Here is a 15,115-nt window from a genome sequence, read left to right on the forward strand (position 1 = left end):
CGGAGGCGGTGGTGTTATGATGTGGTCATGTTTTTCATGGAGGGAGCTTGCACCCTTTGTTGTTTCGCGTGGCACTGTCACAGCACAGGCCTACATTGATGTTTTAAGCACCTTCTTTCTTTCCACTGTCGAAGAACAATTTGGGGATGGTGGTTGCATCTTTCAACACGATCGAGCACCTGTTCATAATGCATGGCCTGTGGCGGAGTGGTTACCCGACACCGACGGACATCGATACCTCTCCTCAGTGCAGCACTCTGCGAAGAATAGGCTGTCATTCTCCAAGAACCCTTCCAGCACCTGACTGAACGTATGCCTGCGAGAGTGGAAGCTATCATCAAGGCTAAGGGTGGGCCAACATCATATAGAATTCCAGCGTTACCGTTAGAGGGCGCCACGAACTTGTAAGTCATTTTCTGCCAGGTGTCTGAATACTTGTGATCACATAGTGTATTTAGAACACGCAAGACGTGAAAAAAATTTGGACAAAGAAGACAACAACAAAAAACAAAAAACTGTCTGGAGAAAAATACGACCCAAAATTTAGTTGTGAATACAACAAACTACAACATCATGCAACTGAGCCATCAGTAACATCATCACCTGCAATAAGGTAATTCAACAATTGTTTCTTCTTTTCTTCAGAGTGACAGTGAGTGTTTGGTGTGTGAAAAACTTTTTGGTTATGATGCAATTTATTTTTTAAATTATGTTTTGAGTGGTGATATTTCTGAGTAATTAAATACTTTGGGACACATAAATGATGTAAATGTTGAAAACGTGAATTAAAGATGGCAGAAGGATGTAGAAGAGCACACTCATGAAATTCAGTAGTGTAGTGTCTGAGGAAGAGTCAGTAGACCATGAAGTGAGTGGTGTACTTGGCGTTGAGAAGAGAGAAGGCATGAACTGTAGTAGTAGCAATAGTTTGCTGGATAGATTAGCGAATTTAATAAAAGAAATCTTAGAAAAACAGAGTAAACATGTTAATGACAGGTTTGGTAACCTAGAAGAGTATGCTAAGACGCAAGAGAAGCTTTGAAGGTAGTAAAAAAAAAGACTTAACTAAAATTAAAATCAAAGTAAGGTGAACTGTAGAAAAAAAAACAAAAAAGCTTGAGAATAATATTGTTAGTTTAAAATAAGTTTTGGAAATGATCATCACAAAGTCAGTAATGGGATTGAGGGATTGGAGGTTAGGACACAAAAGTAAGAAACAACCCTAATTCATAAATTGCAAATAATGATAAAAATTTCAAAATACTGCATTTAATAGTAAAAAATGAAATACAGTTATGAATAAGAAAGTAGATGAATCAACTAAAATTTTTAATGACAACCTTTCTGAAATTAAAAGTGATGTTTATACATGTTTTACCAATATTTAAAATGTAACATCAGAAGTAGGATGATGCTGGGAAATGGTGCGAGGTCATCGTTCTAACTCTTCCTACGATTGTTGCATTGGGATCAGGTCAGGACTCTGTGCAGACCAGTCCATTTTAGGAATCTTATTTTCTACGACCTACTGCATCACAAATGCTGCCTTATGATCCTGATACAAATAGTCATCGTCTCCGAAGTGTTCCTCTACTACACGATGTAGACAGTACTGTAAAGTGTGTTCATATTCTTCCACATTTAGTGTTTTATTAAGCGCAATAAGGGATCACATCTTAACTATGAATATCACCTAATCCATATTTCACTGCTAGTGCAACATATAATGATGCCAGGTAACGTTCTCCAAGCATTCGCCTAACCCAATCCCCTCCATCAGGCTACCACAGAGTATAGTGTGATTCATGACTTCAAGTCACTCCTTTTCAGTCATCCATTGTCAAGTGACACTGCTCTTTACAACCCCTCAAATGTCCCTTAGTTTTGACTACAGAAATGTGGGAGTTTATGGGGAGGTGCGCGACCATTGTACTCCTTCCTCCTAACTCCCTATGCACAGTCATTCTGCTAGCTGGACTGCTGGTAACATTTTGAAAATCATGAGTGACTTCTGGTGATTTCATGGGCTACTTAACAACCAGTATCCGCAATGCTCGACGGTCCATGTCATCTACATCTACAGTTACATAGATATTCTGCAGGCTACCACACGGTGCATGCCGGATGGTACCCTGCACCACTACTAGTCATTTTGTTTCCTGTTCCACTCGCAAACATAGTGAGGGAAAAATGACTGCTTGTATGCCTCCGTGTGAGCCCTAATTTCTCATAGCTTATCTTCATGGTCCTTATGTGCAAACTATGTTGGTTGCAGTAGAATCTTTCGGCAGTCAGCTTCAAATGTCGGTTCTCTAGATTTTCTCAGTAGTGTTTCTTGAAAAGGAATGTTGCCTTCCCTACAGGGTCATCCATTTGAGTTCGTGAAGCATCTCTGTAACACCTACATGTTGGTTTGAACCTACTGCCAACAAATCTAGCTGGGCGGCTCTGAATTACTTCGATGTCTTCCTTCAATCCGACCTGGTACAGGTCTCAAACACTCGAGCAGCACTCAAGAATAGGTCGAACTAGCGTCCTTCATGTGGTCTCTTTTATGGGTGAACCACTCTTTTGTAGAATTCTCTCAATAAACCAAAGCCAACCACTTACCTTCTCTAACACAGTTCTCACATGCTCATTCCACCTCTTATCACACTGCAACTTAATGCCCAATTTTTTTAAATTATCTTCTATCGCCCTAAAGTCACTAAACTTTGTCATCTTACCATACACCATGACATCATCAGCAAACAATTGCAGATTGCTGCCCACCCTGTCTGCCAAATCATTTATGTTTATAGAGAACAACAGTGGTCCCATTACACTTCCCTGAGGACAATAGATGAAACATAAAATGTGATGATGTACTTATTTTCTTACTATGATCAGCTACAAAGATTTACTAATACTGAAGTTAAGAGCAACGATATATTGAAGTGAGGAGATTTTACTTACAGTTACTATGGACTTTGTAACTCTAAAGAAATAATTGCTTTACAAAAGAAGTAATTTTCTAATAATATTTATGTGATGTGATACGTGGAACCTTGCATACATATGTTTGATAACACTATGATTATTATTATTATTATTATTATTATTATTATTATTATTACTATTATTATAACTTGAGATGTTTTTACTGTTGTGAGAGAATGAAGAACTATTACACGTATCAACACACATATTCATGATTTGCTATATAGACATATAGAATTTAATAAGAAATAACTTTCCATGTAGCACTGAAAAAATTGTTACGATATCTGGGAAGATACACAATTGTGAGTGATGAATGAAAATTTTAAATAGAGGTACTGCAACATAATTTGCACACATGCCTTAAAAACTTTACATTTACTTGTGGAAGTTGGATTCCCTTAATGTTAATAGTTCATGCCTGAGCTGCAGATAAACTCTGAAGTCTAATTTTGATGATTTTTCTTGCATAATACAAACTTGCCTAAAGCATGTTATTGCAGTTATGCATTTCTCACTGCACCAAGAGAGTATAGAAATATTAAGTGGAAAAGGAAAAGGCTTTAAGTGTTTTCTGTCGGTGCTGATTGAGATAGTGACTATGATGGAAGGTTCCTACTGAAAGAAGTAAAGTCTCATTTGACTTGAGCTATTTCTGATCAAAACTAATGATCATAATGACATAGGTAACTAGAGGTTTGAGTTTTGCCTATGGTAGGAAAAATTTTCTCCAATTTAAAATAATGAATTTGACTATGCAACAGCAGCATTTTGAAGGAGGAAATATTAGGATTTAACGAGAAAACTTACCTGTTAAAGTATGAACATAGTTTAATAACTGGAATTGAAATTGCACACACACACACACACACACACACACACACACACACACATACACACACACACATGTTTGTTTGTGTTTGTTTGTTTTGCTTATGGGTCATATTTTTTAAATGAGAAATGTACTTCATAAATGTCTAAACAAATGGTTTAGACACTTTATTAGCAAGGGACTTGATTATTGTAATATAAGGGTAAACTTTTTTGAAGTTAAGTTTTAGTTGGGATTGTCAAGTAGGATCACTATACCTGCCTCTTGAGCAAATAAAAAACTTAAAAAACTGTGTAAAACTCTTGAGTACTGAAATATGTTACTAATGATCAGTGACTAAAGTCGAACTTGAATCTTGACTTCTCTCTCCTCAGTCATCAAAGATTGAAGAAAAAACATATTCTTTAGCAGCAGAAACTGAACTGCCTGTGACATCTATATCTAAATAATAATTACTTCTCCTATAATATGTAAACTACATTTGTATAAGTAATTTGTTCTCCAACATTTGTACTCATTACCACATTGAAATGACTTTGATACAGTGGTATGTGTTTAGAATTGTGTATAAGATATTTGTAAAGATTATTGCTTGTTACTTACAAGCATATTGCATTGTTACCTGTGAACTTAAATACACAAAACAACACTAGTTATCATATTTAAGTATGTACTTTGTCTTAAAGAATAATACAACTCATGTAATGCTTAATGATACATATACCCATGTGTTTGGCAATTTAGTGTCAAGTTTACAAGAATACAAACCATTTTTTTGTTCAAACAGTAAAATTTCACTGAAATGTTTGTGCCAGTGATGTTCTGATTATGTAAAATACGTATTGTGTTCATCACTTGTAAATTATATAAAGAAAAGTAAAATTGTACCTGCCTGCTGTTACTTGAATAAGCTTCAAATGTATCGTCCAACTTTTAGCTGTTCAAACCTTGACTTGGTGGGGCTGTGTGAAATGTATCACTTAGGACCTTACCACTTCTTTAAAATAATTGTTGCCAACAGCTTCCCATTCACAATAATTAACTGAAAATCTAATAGCATGTCAACAACAATCCTAAACGTAGCCAAATGTGAACAATATTAGTAATGCTGTAATTTGGGAACTGTACAATGTTTTCCTTATTCCTTGTGTATGCACTGTAATTGGTAGGAACGTTTAAAACCATACTATTCCCTTAAAATTTTTATATTTTTGCTGCCATCACTTGTTACCATTTCTTCTAAAACAGAAGTAATTTGAAGGTATACATCAGAAAGAATTCAGTAATGATCAGTATTGATGATATATAATTAAAAAAACAAAGAACAGAGTTCAATTAAAATGCGAGTGTAACTATAAAACTGCAAAACGTATCCTATCTGCCAGACTCGACTTTGAAAAGATTGTTTCACTGCAATGAAGTACACTTTTTTAAAAGCTATGAAACATGCTAGGAAGAATGAAAGTAGTGTATTTTACGAATAACCCACTAAAATGTAATACGTCTCGTTATAATTATATATATGGCTATTTTCATTCTGAATGAGACTGATTTATAAGGAATTTCATATATTACGTAATGTAATTTTATTTCACAATTGCTTCAGTGTTACCTGTCAAAAATCGTTGCAGTTCTTTACATTTTCTCTTTTAGCAATTATGTCATTGCAGTAAAACCTATACAGGGTGTTACAAAAAGGTACAGCCAAACTTTCAGGAAACATTCCTCACACGCAAATAAAGAAACGATGTTATGTGGACATGTGTCCGGAAACGCTTAATTTCCATGTTAGAGCTCATTTTAGTTTCGTCCACCTACGCTCAATGGAGCACGTTATCATGATTTCATATGGGATACTCTACCTGTCCTGCTAGAACATGTGCCTTTACATGTGGTTCATGCACGATGGAGCTCCTACACATTTCAGTCGAAGTGTTCGTACGCTTCTCAACAACAGATTCGGTGACTGATGGATTGGTAGAGGCGGACCAATTCCATGGCCTCCACGTTCTCCTGACCTCAACCCTCTTGACTTTCATTTATGGGGGCATTAGAAAGCTCTTGTCTACGCAACCCCGGTACCAAATGTAGAGACTCTTCATGTTCATATTGTGGACGGCCGTGATACAATACGCCATTCTCCAGGGCTGCATCAGCGCATCAGGGATTCCATGCGATGGAGGGTGGATGCATGTATCCTCGCTAACGGAGGACATTTTGAACATTTCCTGTAACAAAGTGTTTGAAGTCACGCTGGTACATTCTGTTGCTGTGTGTTTCCATTCCATGATTAATGTGATTTGAAGAGAAGTAATAAAATGAGCTCTAATATGGAAAGTAAGCGTTTCCAGACACGTGTCCACATAACATATTTTCTTTCTTTGTGTGTGAGGAATGTTTCCTGAAAGTTTGGCCGTACCTTTTTGTAACACCCTGTATAAGGCTCATGCAGAATCACTGTAGTGTACCCAATTTTGCATGAAGTATCGATGTGTCATCTGTGCTGATCAGTTAACATGTAATCGATTCTAAACGACACACACTGTTGTACCTCCAGGAAGTCGATTTATTATTGGTTTGTACAGCAACTGCAGCAAAATCAATTCTTTGATGCTGACAACCCAAGTTAGGTATTTGATCACAGTTACTTTTTATCTGCAACCTTCTCATTTGTTGGAGGAGCTGGGATCAGTTTAAATTTCTGACGCAGTTCATTCATGGTTTCGAAGTTTCAAGTATATTTCGACGACATAGCCTGGGGAGTTCTGTTCTGAACTATGAGGATGTTAGGTTTACTGCATTGAGCGGCAGTCTGTTGCATGTCATAAGCTTAGCTGGGCTGTATTTCTGTTAACTGTTGACAGGAGAGATTTAGCTGTATTGTTTTCTCTGGGATAATTATTAACCTTCCCCCAATTTATAGAGGCAATTGATTGCAGTTCGTCTACTGAGTCATCTTTTGCACTGAGTGCACTGTCATCCACAAACGTTACTATGTAGTCACCTACTGCTATTATCATATTGTTTACATACAGGATGAAAATAAGAGGTCCGAGAATTGATTCATGAGGTATACTAAATGTTATAAGACTATTTCTATACACTGATCTCTGTTTTCCATGTATGATTTTATCATGTCAGATGCCATGTATCTGATAACATATCAGTTTAATATGTGCGATAGTCTGTCGTGACATACACAGTCACATGCCTTCGAAAAGTCAATGGAAACACCACAGACATCTCTTTGCTCTTCAAACGCCTATATAATATCAGCAACTACGGCTGTGCTAGTCGACCTACATTTTCTAAAACGATGCTGTGCCTCGTTGAGGTCGTGTGCAAGTAGAGTTGTCAGGTTTAAAAATACAAAAACCGAACTCCGACTTATCTTTAGCGAGACATTTTACCCTAAAAGTTGCCCTAAATATTTAAAATAGAAATAGAATATGTCAGATAATTTCTGTCGTTTAATAATAATCAATTACCGTCAGCTTTTTGTGAGATCAACCTTAAACGAACTTAAACTGAAAATATCAGTAAACAGCCTCATAATTTGGGAGTTATGATACCAAGTAAGTGCTCAGTCCTCTGGATTGCTTAGTTTTCTTCTTGAGATAATCTTGTGTTAAAACAATCTAGAAGCTATTCATCAAGCAATATTTTCGATAATTTTGGTTATTTCAATAGTAATGTCACCGAGTAGGAGGAGCGCGTCAGCGTAGCAGGGCGAAGCGTGTTGACCTCGGTTGATCGGTATTTCTACTTTGTTTCGGTCGCTCTACGCGTACTGTGATTGTGACATTGTAAGTGCTAGGCTCGTTCGGCCTATGAAGAAAAATATGACACAGACAAAGTAATAGCATTAATTGGTACATCCATATATCCTTATGGTATCTTATACCTCTTTATTGCTCCTTATACTAATTCCCAGCTTTTACGTCATTAGCGTTGAAGGGGCCTTAATTCATCGCCAAACAGCCTAACAAAAGCCAGACAGGCCGGAACAATGTATATTTGGTATTTGGCGGACTTGCCTGTAAATATCGGACATGTCCGGCTAAAGCCGGAGACCAGGTAACCTAACCTATCCCCAAGGCGATGGAGAATGATATTTAACACTGCTCTTCATCGATTGTATCTGGCAGATATCACTACACTTGTAGTAAGAGCTTCGCACGTCAATAATCTTTGGCAATTTATGAATATGGCGCGAAACTTTTGGTTATGTTGACACTTGACAGGTTACTAAGTGAAAAGCAAACAAAAAAAGATTAGGAAAATTTGGATTAAACTTTTCCTTGTGTTTGTGTTATATCAAAACAAACTAGATATGACGAACTACGGTCTTCTCGTTGATAAGTATCGTCCTCGGGACATAGCTGATCTGCGATATCATAAAGATTTGATGAAGAAACTGAAAAATCTTGTAAGTACACAAGGTTTGCGAGTTTTCAGCAAGTGTGTTTTTTATTTAGCATAACGGCAGTAACTTTTAACTGTGCGTTTCAGTGTTAGGAAACGTACATCTGAATTCCATACGAGGCTCCTACGTGTGTAGGCCTACATTGAAAACTGTATTTTAGACCCTCAAAAAATGTTTAACACAAGCCAAGAATGTAACTGCCAACTTTTTGACATTCAACTGTACAGTACGACTGATCTGTCTGTACCTTGACAAATTTTGCATACCTCTGTTCACAGTTGGCCAATAGAAAAAAATATTTCGGAGTAGGCAAACACCATGCTTATGCATAAAGTTTGACAAAGTGTTATTGTGTTGAAATATATGTTTCTGCTTTATGAAGCAGTGCTTATGCTCTGTCAGTAACGTGTAGCACAACTGCTATTCCATACATTGGGATAATTCCATGAAAGGTGAAACCAAAATGGAAAATTTTGAAATTCAGTAGATGTTGTGTACGTATATATCAAGTCAGAAGTGAAAATGTATAGTTTCTGAAATTGTACGAAAACTCACACTATACTTATATACATTTTATATTTTCGCTGAAAGAGGACTGATGAAGACTTATTCAAATAAAGTGAAGAAAAATTCATAAATTTTGCTACAAGGTGTATTTCATTGTTTTCAATGTATCATTTGGACACATCCAAACAATTTTCAATCATATTTCCGTTTTTTTTAAAAAAAGAAAATAGTTTAAAGAATTGATTTAATAGGCTATAACAACCAAAATAAATTAAACCGAAAAGTTTGCTGAGAATGTAGTATTTTATATGTAATGAAATAAAAATTATTATGCTCTTGTATTTAGTCTATGATAGATAGAATTTCGTTTAAAAAATTTTTACAACACACCACAGTGGCTGGAAATGCTGTTATGTATGAAACACTTTGATTTTTCTCTCATTAAACAAGAATTCTAAAACATTTTTAAAATGATATTTGGCATATTTCCATATGTGTGAAAATTTAAAGAAGCATGAATAATAGGAAGAGCGGTTAAAGTGGTATAGGAAGGTTCTCTAGATGATGTTTTCAAAGTTTTGGAGAGCAAAAGTACTGAAGTTTCTTATACCCGGTGTTATCAAAAATAGGCAAGGTACCTTCTTTGAAATGACAAAAGCTGAGACTGTTTTAAATAGTATTTTGCTCATTAGGATGAGGTGCAGAGCACACACTGGAGTAAGGAAATCACCGTTAATACAGCAGTGAGTTACACAGCTACTGATCCAGTTTCATATGCTATTGCATCTGATTATCTGCAGCATGATAAGCTAGCTGTAGGCTGGGTTCTTTTAATCAGAAAATACCCATTTCCTAAAAGGTAAATTTCCTATTCTTAAAATGGTGGGAATGTTCTCTGATGGCACTTGCCAACATTTCAGACAGTGGTATTCATTAGCTAATATAACATCCAGACAAGAAGACCATAATCTTGTATTAAATTTGTAGTTCCCTTGTACATTCAATGGAAAAATAGATGCTGATGGTATTGGTGGAATGCTGTGAAGTATCAAGTGTAGCAGTGTCTGAAAGATAGACAGATTATCATTACTGATTACACATCATTTGTACACTGAGCAAAATCTATAACTGGTGAAGTTAATACAACAGAAGTTGTGGCTTAGGAGGTAAACACCCTTGCTGACAAGTTACAGCAGTATTGGTGTGATATCTCATCTATTTTAAGGCGTAGTCCAGATCAGTTCAGACACGGTAGGAAAAAATCTTACCTTCATAGTCTCAGATGGTACTGAATTTAGCACATGTTAAAATGAAGGACTGAGTGGAGAACATGTATTTTTTTGTTTTCTCCGAAAAAAATTTCTGCTTCGAAATACTGCCCTCCAAAGATGACAAAACACATACCATTTTGAAGATGTGAATTTTGGAAAAAATTTAAAATCTCTGTTAAGTTCTAGATTTTTTTCTTTTTTTTTTTAAAAGGTAATTGCTTTATGATTACAAAGAAATCCTCCATATGGACTTACCTGTCAAAGTTCATTTACTATAACATTCTGTACTTTTTTATAATTTGTAGAATTTTTTTTTCAAAATACCAATCCATAAAATTTTGAAGTTTTTTTTCTGTTTAGTACCATATAGTTCTACATTCCCTGAAAGGGAGGGCTTCCACTTTTAGGTTGGACATGTTTTATTAACAATTGAAATTTTTGCCATGCATAAAACCTGTTTTATTACCACATTTTCAGTTGACAGGCTCAAAAAAAACAAAACCTAGCCTTATTTAACATAATTTTAGTTTTGAAAGATGAGTAAGAGACTCATTTTTCAAGTAATTTAAATGGTTCCAAAATGTATGTGAAAGGTCTGCAGACTTGAGGGTTTCAATTTACAAAAATTCTTTGCACTCTGTTTTGTACTAAAATTAGCCAGTCGGTGAACTAAAAATGTGTTCCACTGCTTCAGTATCTTCCTTTGATGTAGAGTGATGCCTTATTGTTGAACCAATAGAAACTGGAGCACATACAATCTTCAAAACATTGTGAACAGGAAGTGAGCACTGATGGCGTTGTTGCTGTTCTTCTGTTAGAAACCTATATCCAGCAGCTGATCCATGTGGTAGCATGAAGTTCACTACAGTTTCGTTTAACTCGTAACTGGTGTTTATAATCTCTGCAATCCACCAGTCACAGTAATACACACACACTACAAACATCCCCCTTCTCAGGTTGTGAATCTGAATATTATCCTGCTGTTTCTGAGGTGTTGGCCGAACAAATAAAATTTCTTCTTTTTTGCTCTTTATAGTGTATGCAATATGAATTTGTCCATCACTTTGAGTCCAAAAATGTGTCCTCTAAATTCCTTTCTCAGTAGTAGTTTGTGGACCATTCTTTTTTTTTTCATGGACTTAATGTGATTTCCTCTTTGGACAAAAGAATGAGGGCTGTGGATGTGTAAGATTTCACGGCTCTCATAAAATCCTCAGCATTCTGAATCACAGCTGTATTTGGTGTGGAAAGATATTGTTTTGTAGCATGGTGCTTCAGCAGGCCTCGTACATCATCAGTGCCACCCCCCATGACCACCAGCACTGTGTACCCAGTCAATTGGCAGAAGTGACTTACTCAATTCAAACAGCTGGTAACGATTTTTAAAATGAGTAGGAACGCCATCAGAAATAATGATGATGGTCTCTGCCCCTGTTTGCAGTTGAAGAATTTTGCACATTTCTAGCAAAGCATGTGCTGAGTCCACACCCTTTCGCTTCAGCAATGTGCTATTGGGAAATACGGAAGCGTCCGATCCCGCCCGTCTGCTTTGACCCATGACGTCACAAATATGGCGGAAACAAAAACAAACACACACACTTTCCACAAGAAGCCTAATGACACTAATGGGACAAGCGCGGGAAATGGGGTGTTTTGGGTGGGGGGGGGGGGCAAACTAAATATAAACAAATTTAGACGCCTTGCGTAGCTACAACGTGTAAGTGAAGACAGCCATGCATGAATACCCACCCACCTCCCCAGGGGTCGTAACCCCTGCAACCCATAGAAGATAAAGATGCTTCAGTAGCTGATTAGTGTTTTTTGTCTTAAAAAAAAAAAAAAATCTCACGGGATAGAACGAACAGATCAGAAAGACAAATATAATAAACTGAAACAGAAATTGGAGAAACAGATAATTAAAATAAGTAATAAGCGTTTTTAAATTAAAAAAAAAAAAATCTCACGAGATAGAACGAACAGATCAGAAAAGTAAACAAAATAAGATAAAACAGAACTGGAGATCAAACCAAACTCCGCGCCGTCATGACGTCACACACGACAACACCCTTACGTCACGGGTCAAAACCGACGCGTGGGATCGGACGCTTCTGTCGACCCTGCTATTGTTGCAATTTCTTCAGATGCTTTCACTGACCATTTACCAAACTCATCAATGAAACTCTAAAAGGCAACAGTTTTCTTAATTAGTTTATTTTCCTCCCATGTCACATGTGTAATTTCTGCAGTCATCTGCTATATCTTCCAGGCCAAGTGTCTGTAAAAACAGTCCTCCCTTTACAGGGCAGTCACCACATTCTTGAAAAAAACAAGTCTCTCACTTTACATCTCATACTACTAATGACTTCACACTCCCAACCAAGGTGTCATATGTCACGTGCTCCAGTAAGTTCTCCAAAGTTACCACACAAAGTTTAAAATTCGCGCAGTACACACATAGAAAGACATCTCGAGGTGGGTGTGGAACTACCCACTTAGGTTGTAGTGTGTAAAATTTTGATCTTCCAATACCGCAATACCAGATCGGATACGTCTAGCATCTTGGCTGTACCTTTACATAACACAAAATCTTTCTCTGTGTCATTCTCCATCTCAGCCATACGACTATGGAACGCGCTCCCCTGTGATCTGCGTCTTATCCAGAACCACTTAACATTCAAGAGGGAACTCAAGACTTACATATTAGGGACGGTATAGCCACCATTGTTGTGCCCCTCTCATTTTTTTCTTTCTCCTCTCCATCATAGCTTCGAATTTTACCATTCTGTTTCTCTTCCTCTAACCTATCTACCTCTTCTATATCTCTTTCACCCCATTCTATCGTCTTATGTCTCTGCTTGATGAGAATAACTCACAAGCTGCAAGAATATAACGAGAAAATTCCCAACTAACAATAGGACTGACATTCATAAAAGAAAAAAATATGTTTACTTTCCTATACATAGTCATTACTATAATTATTATTCTTGATTATTATAATTATTTTTTGATTGTTATAATTATCATTGTACTACTTTTATAATCTCTATTTTTTTTTTTTTCTGTAACATTAATACTGTATAACATGTTATATGTCCTTAATGTTCTGTAGAAACTGAAATTTGTTGAATCTGAGTATGCCTGGTTAGGTGTAAGAGAGGGCCTGAAGGCCCTAATCTTGCCAGGTAAAATAAATGCATAAATAAATAAATAAATAAAACTTGCATCTTTTCAATTGATATTTGTGGAAAATTCCTGGCAAGAGGTGCAAGAGTTCTTTGGTTAATTTTCTCCTGAAGGTGGAATTTCTACTTTGAAGAGTGTGTTCAGTTTTGCTGTAGTGTATTCTGAACTGTAAATTTACTACTGGTTCACCAAAGGTTATTAATCTCAATCAATACGCAAAATGTAAAGTGGAAGTAGGTGCCAAGGAACATCTGGTGAAATTACACACAATTTTCAATAACACTCTTTATTCAAATTTGGTGCAAGACTTTACGATATTAAAAAAAAGACCAACAATCATTTAACAAATAAGTCGCAATTTACGATAGGAAAGGACTATTAAATTATTATAAAAATTTTCACGCCAGTCAAAGGCAAGTACAGGCAAGCAATTTAACGTATACAACATGATGCTGTATAATATTTCGAGCTCAGCTAAATTACAGGTGAATTTCACTCCATTCATTAAATGGCACAGAGTCTAACTTGTCTGCAACATATAAAGACAATCCTGTTTACAAAAGTTTTCAAAATAGAAAAACCAAAATGCATGAGTCATGCATGCGGGGGGACATTCACAGTTAATAACATGAACATTTCCAAAATATATAAAAAAACAAATTTTACCATTTTCTGCCAGGTAACTTATGGCAAACACACACGCTCACCAGGTAGGACTTGCGAACTTTTACAACATTCTCCTTTCAAGGCAACAATTTCTACCTGTAATGAAATGGCAAACTTTTGCATGGCAAGAAAACACACTAATAACCAACTAGGCCTACCTGTATAAAACACATAAGCACGTTGAGTAAAAGCCTTAGAAGGTACTGAATTGGAAAACCACAACAGTTTTTGCTGACTAGAAACAATATAAAAGAATTCACTACGGCGTACATTAACCTTGCTAGATTATAGCCAAATATACATAAACACAAATTTATGTAAGTTACAGCTTCCAGATGAGCAGGAATTCGTTATGCAATTGACTAGTTCTTACCACGAGGCAAAAGGATTTTTTTATTCTTTCTTAGAGTACCTTTTACACGTGAGTCTAGTAATATTAGTTATGGCAGGCCTTGCATTTTTGAAGATACAGTCAATGGTCTTAGACTTTCACAGACATGGCAGAGGTTAACAGTCTAATAAACCTGTAGGTAAGCTGGGAGGGGAAAGCAGCAATCTGAACCACAGATTTACTCTGACCTCCCCCCCCCCCCCCCTCTTTCGTCCTCAAAAATGGACCACCCTTTCTAATATTACCACCTTCCCGCAGGTGGGCAGACGAGAATGAATGGTGGGAAACCCCCCAAAAAATACGGCTGCTATAATTAACAAGAATAAGTAAATTGAATTCAATTAAACTTCATAAATCTGTTAACAATCAATACTCAACTTCTGGTGTGTTAAGATTCCCAGGACTGAACCAATGAAGCACCTCCAAATGCTCTGCTGAGCCGCCCGCTGCCAACCGTATCAACGGACGGAGGAATGTGCGCCGATTTTCAGAACCTCCTCGCTGGTCGACGGCATACGGCCGAACTGCAGATTAGGCCCCTTGCGGACCCACGCTCAGGAAGATTCCTTTCACGACGAGCAGTTAACGCCCCATACCATGGAGCCGCTGCTCGCGTTGCTTACACTGATACTGTGATCTGCGTGCTGTCCCTCTAGCACCAGAGAGAAATTGCTTCTTGATGCCCCGACTGCCAACTCTCTACAAGAGCCCATACAGCCACTTCTTAAACCCACACGAACAGCCCACTTTTCCCCTTTCCTGATAGAGGGAGACACCGAAGCCTTCAATTGCGACAAAGGTGCCACCGCCAGAAAACGGAGGGCAACTGCTTCACACTATGCGCTGTGGTGCGCTTTACA

At 37.0% G+C, this 15,115-nt stretch overlaps 1 protein-coding gene across 1 annotated transcript in view; it reads left to right on the plus strand.

Annotated features, from left to right (window-relative positions):
• The first annotated feature begins 8,006 nt into the window (after positions 1 to 8,006).
• The window catches only part of LOC126188259 (replication factor C subunit 3), a 91,348-nt gene continuing 84,239 nt past the window's right edge, over positions 8,007 to 15,115 (plus strand). Inside the window, exon 1 of the mRNA XM_049929824.1 lies at positions 8,007 to 8,240. Within this exon, the coding sequence (XP_049785781.1) occupies positions 8,145 to 8,240 (96 nt within the window). The 5' untranslated portion in view covers positions 8,007 to 8,144. The remainder of the gene's footprint in view (positions 8,241 to 15,115) is intronic.

This window comes from Schistocerca cancellata, chromosome 5 (assembly GCF_023864275.1).
Source record: "Schistocerca cancellata isolate TAMUIC-IGC-003103 chromosome 5, iqSchCanc2.1, whole genome shotgun sequence".
Taxonomy (NCBI): Eukaryota; Metazoa; Arthropoda; class Insecta; order Orthoptera; family Acrididae; genus Schistocerca; species Schistocerca cancellata.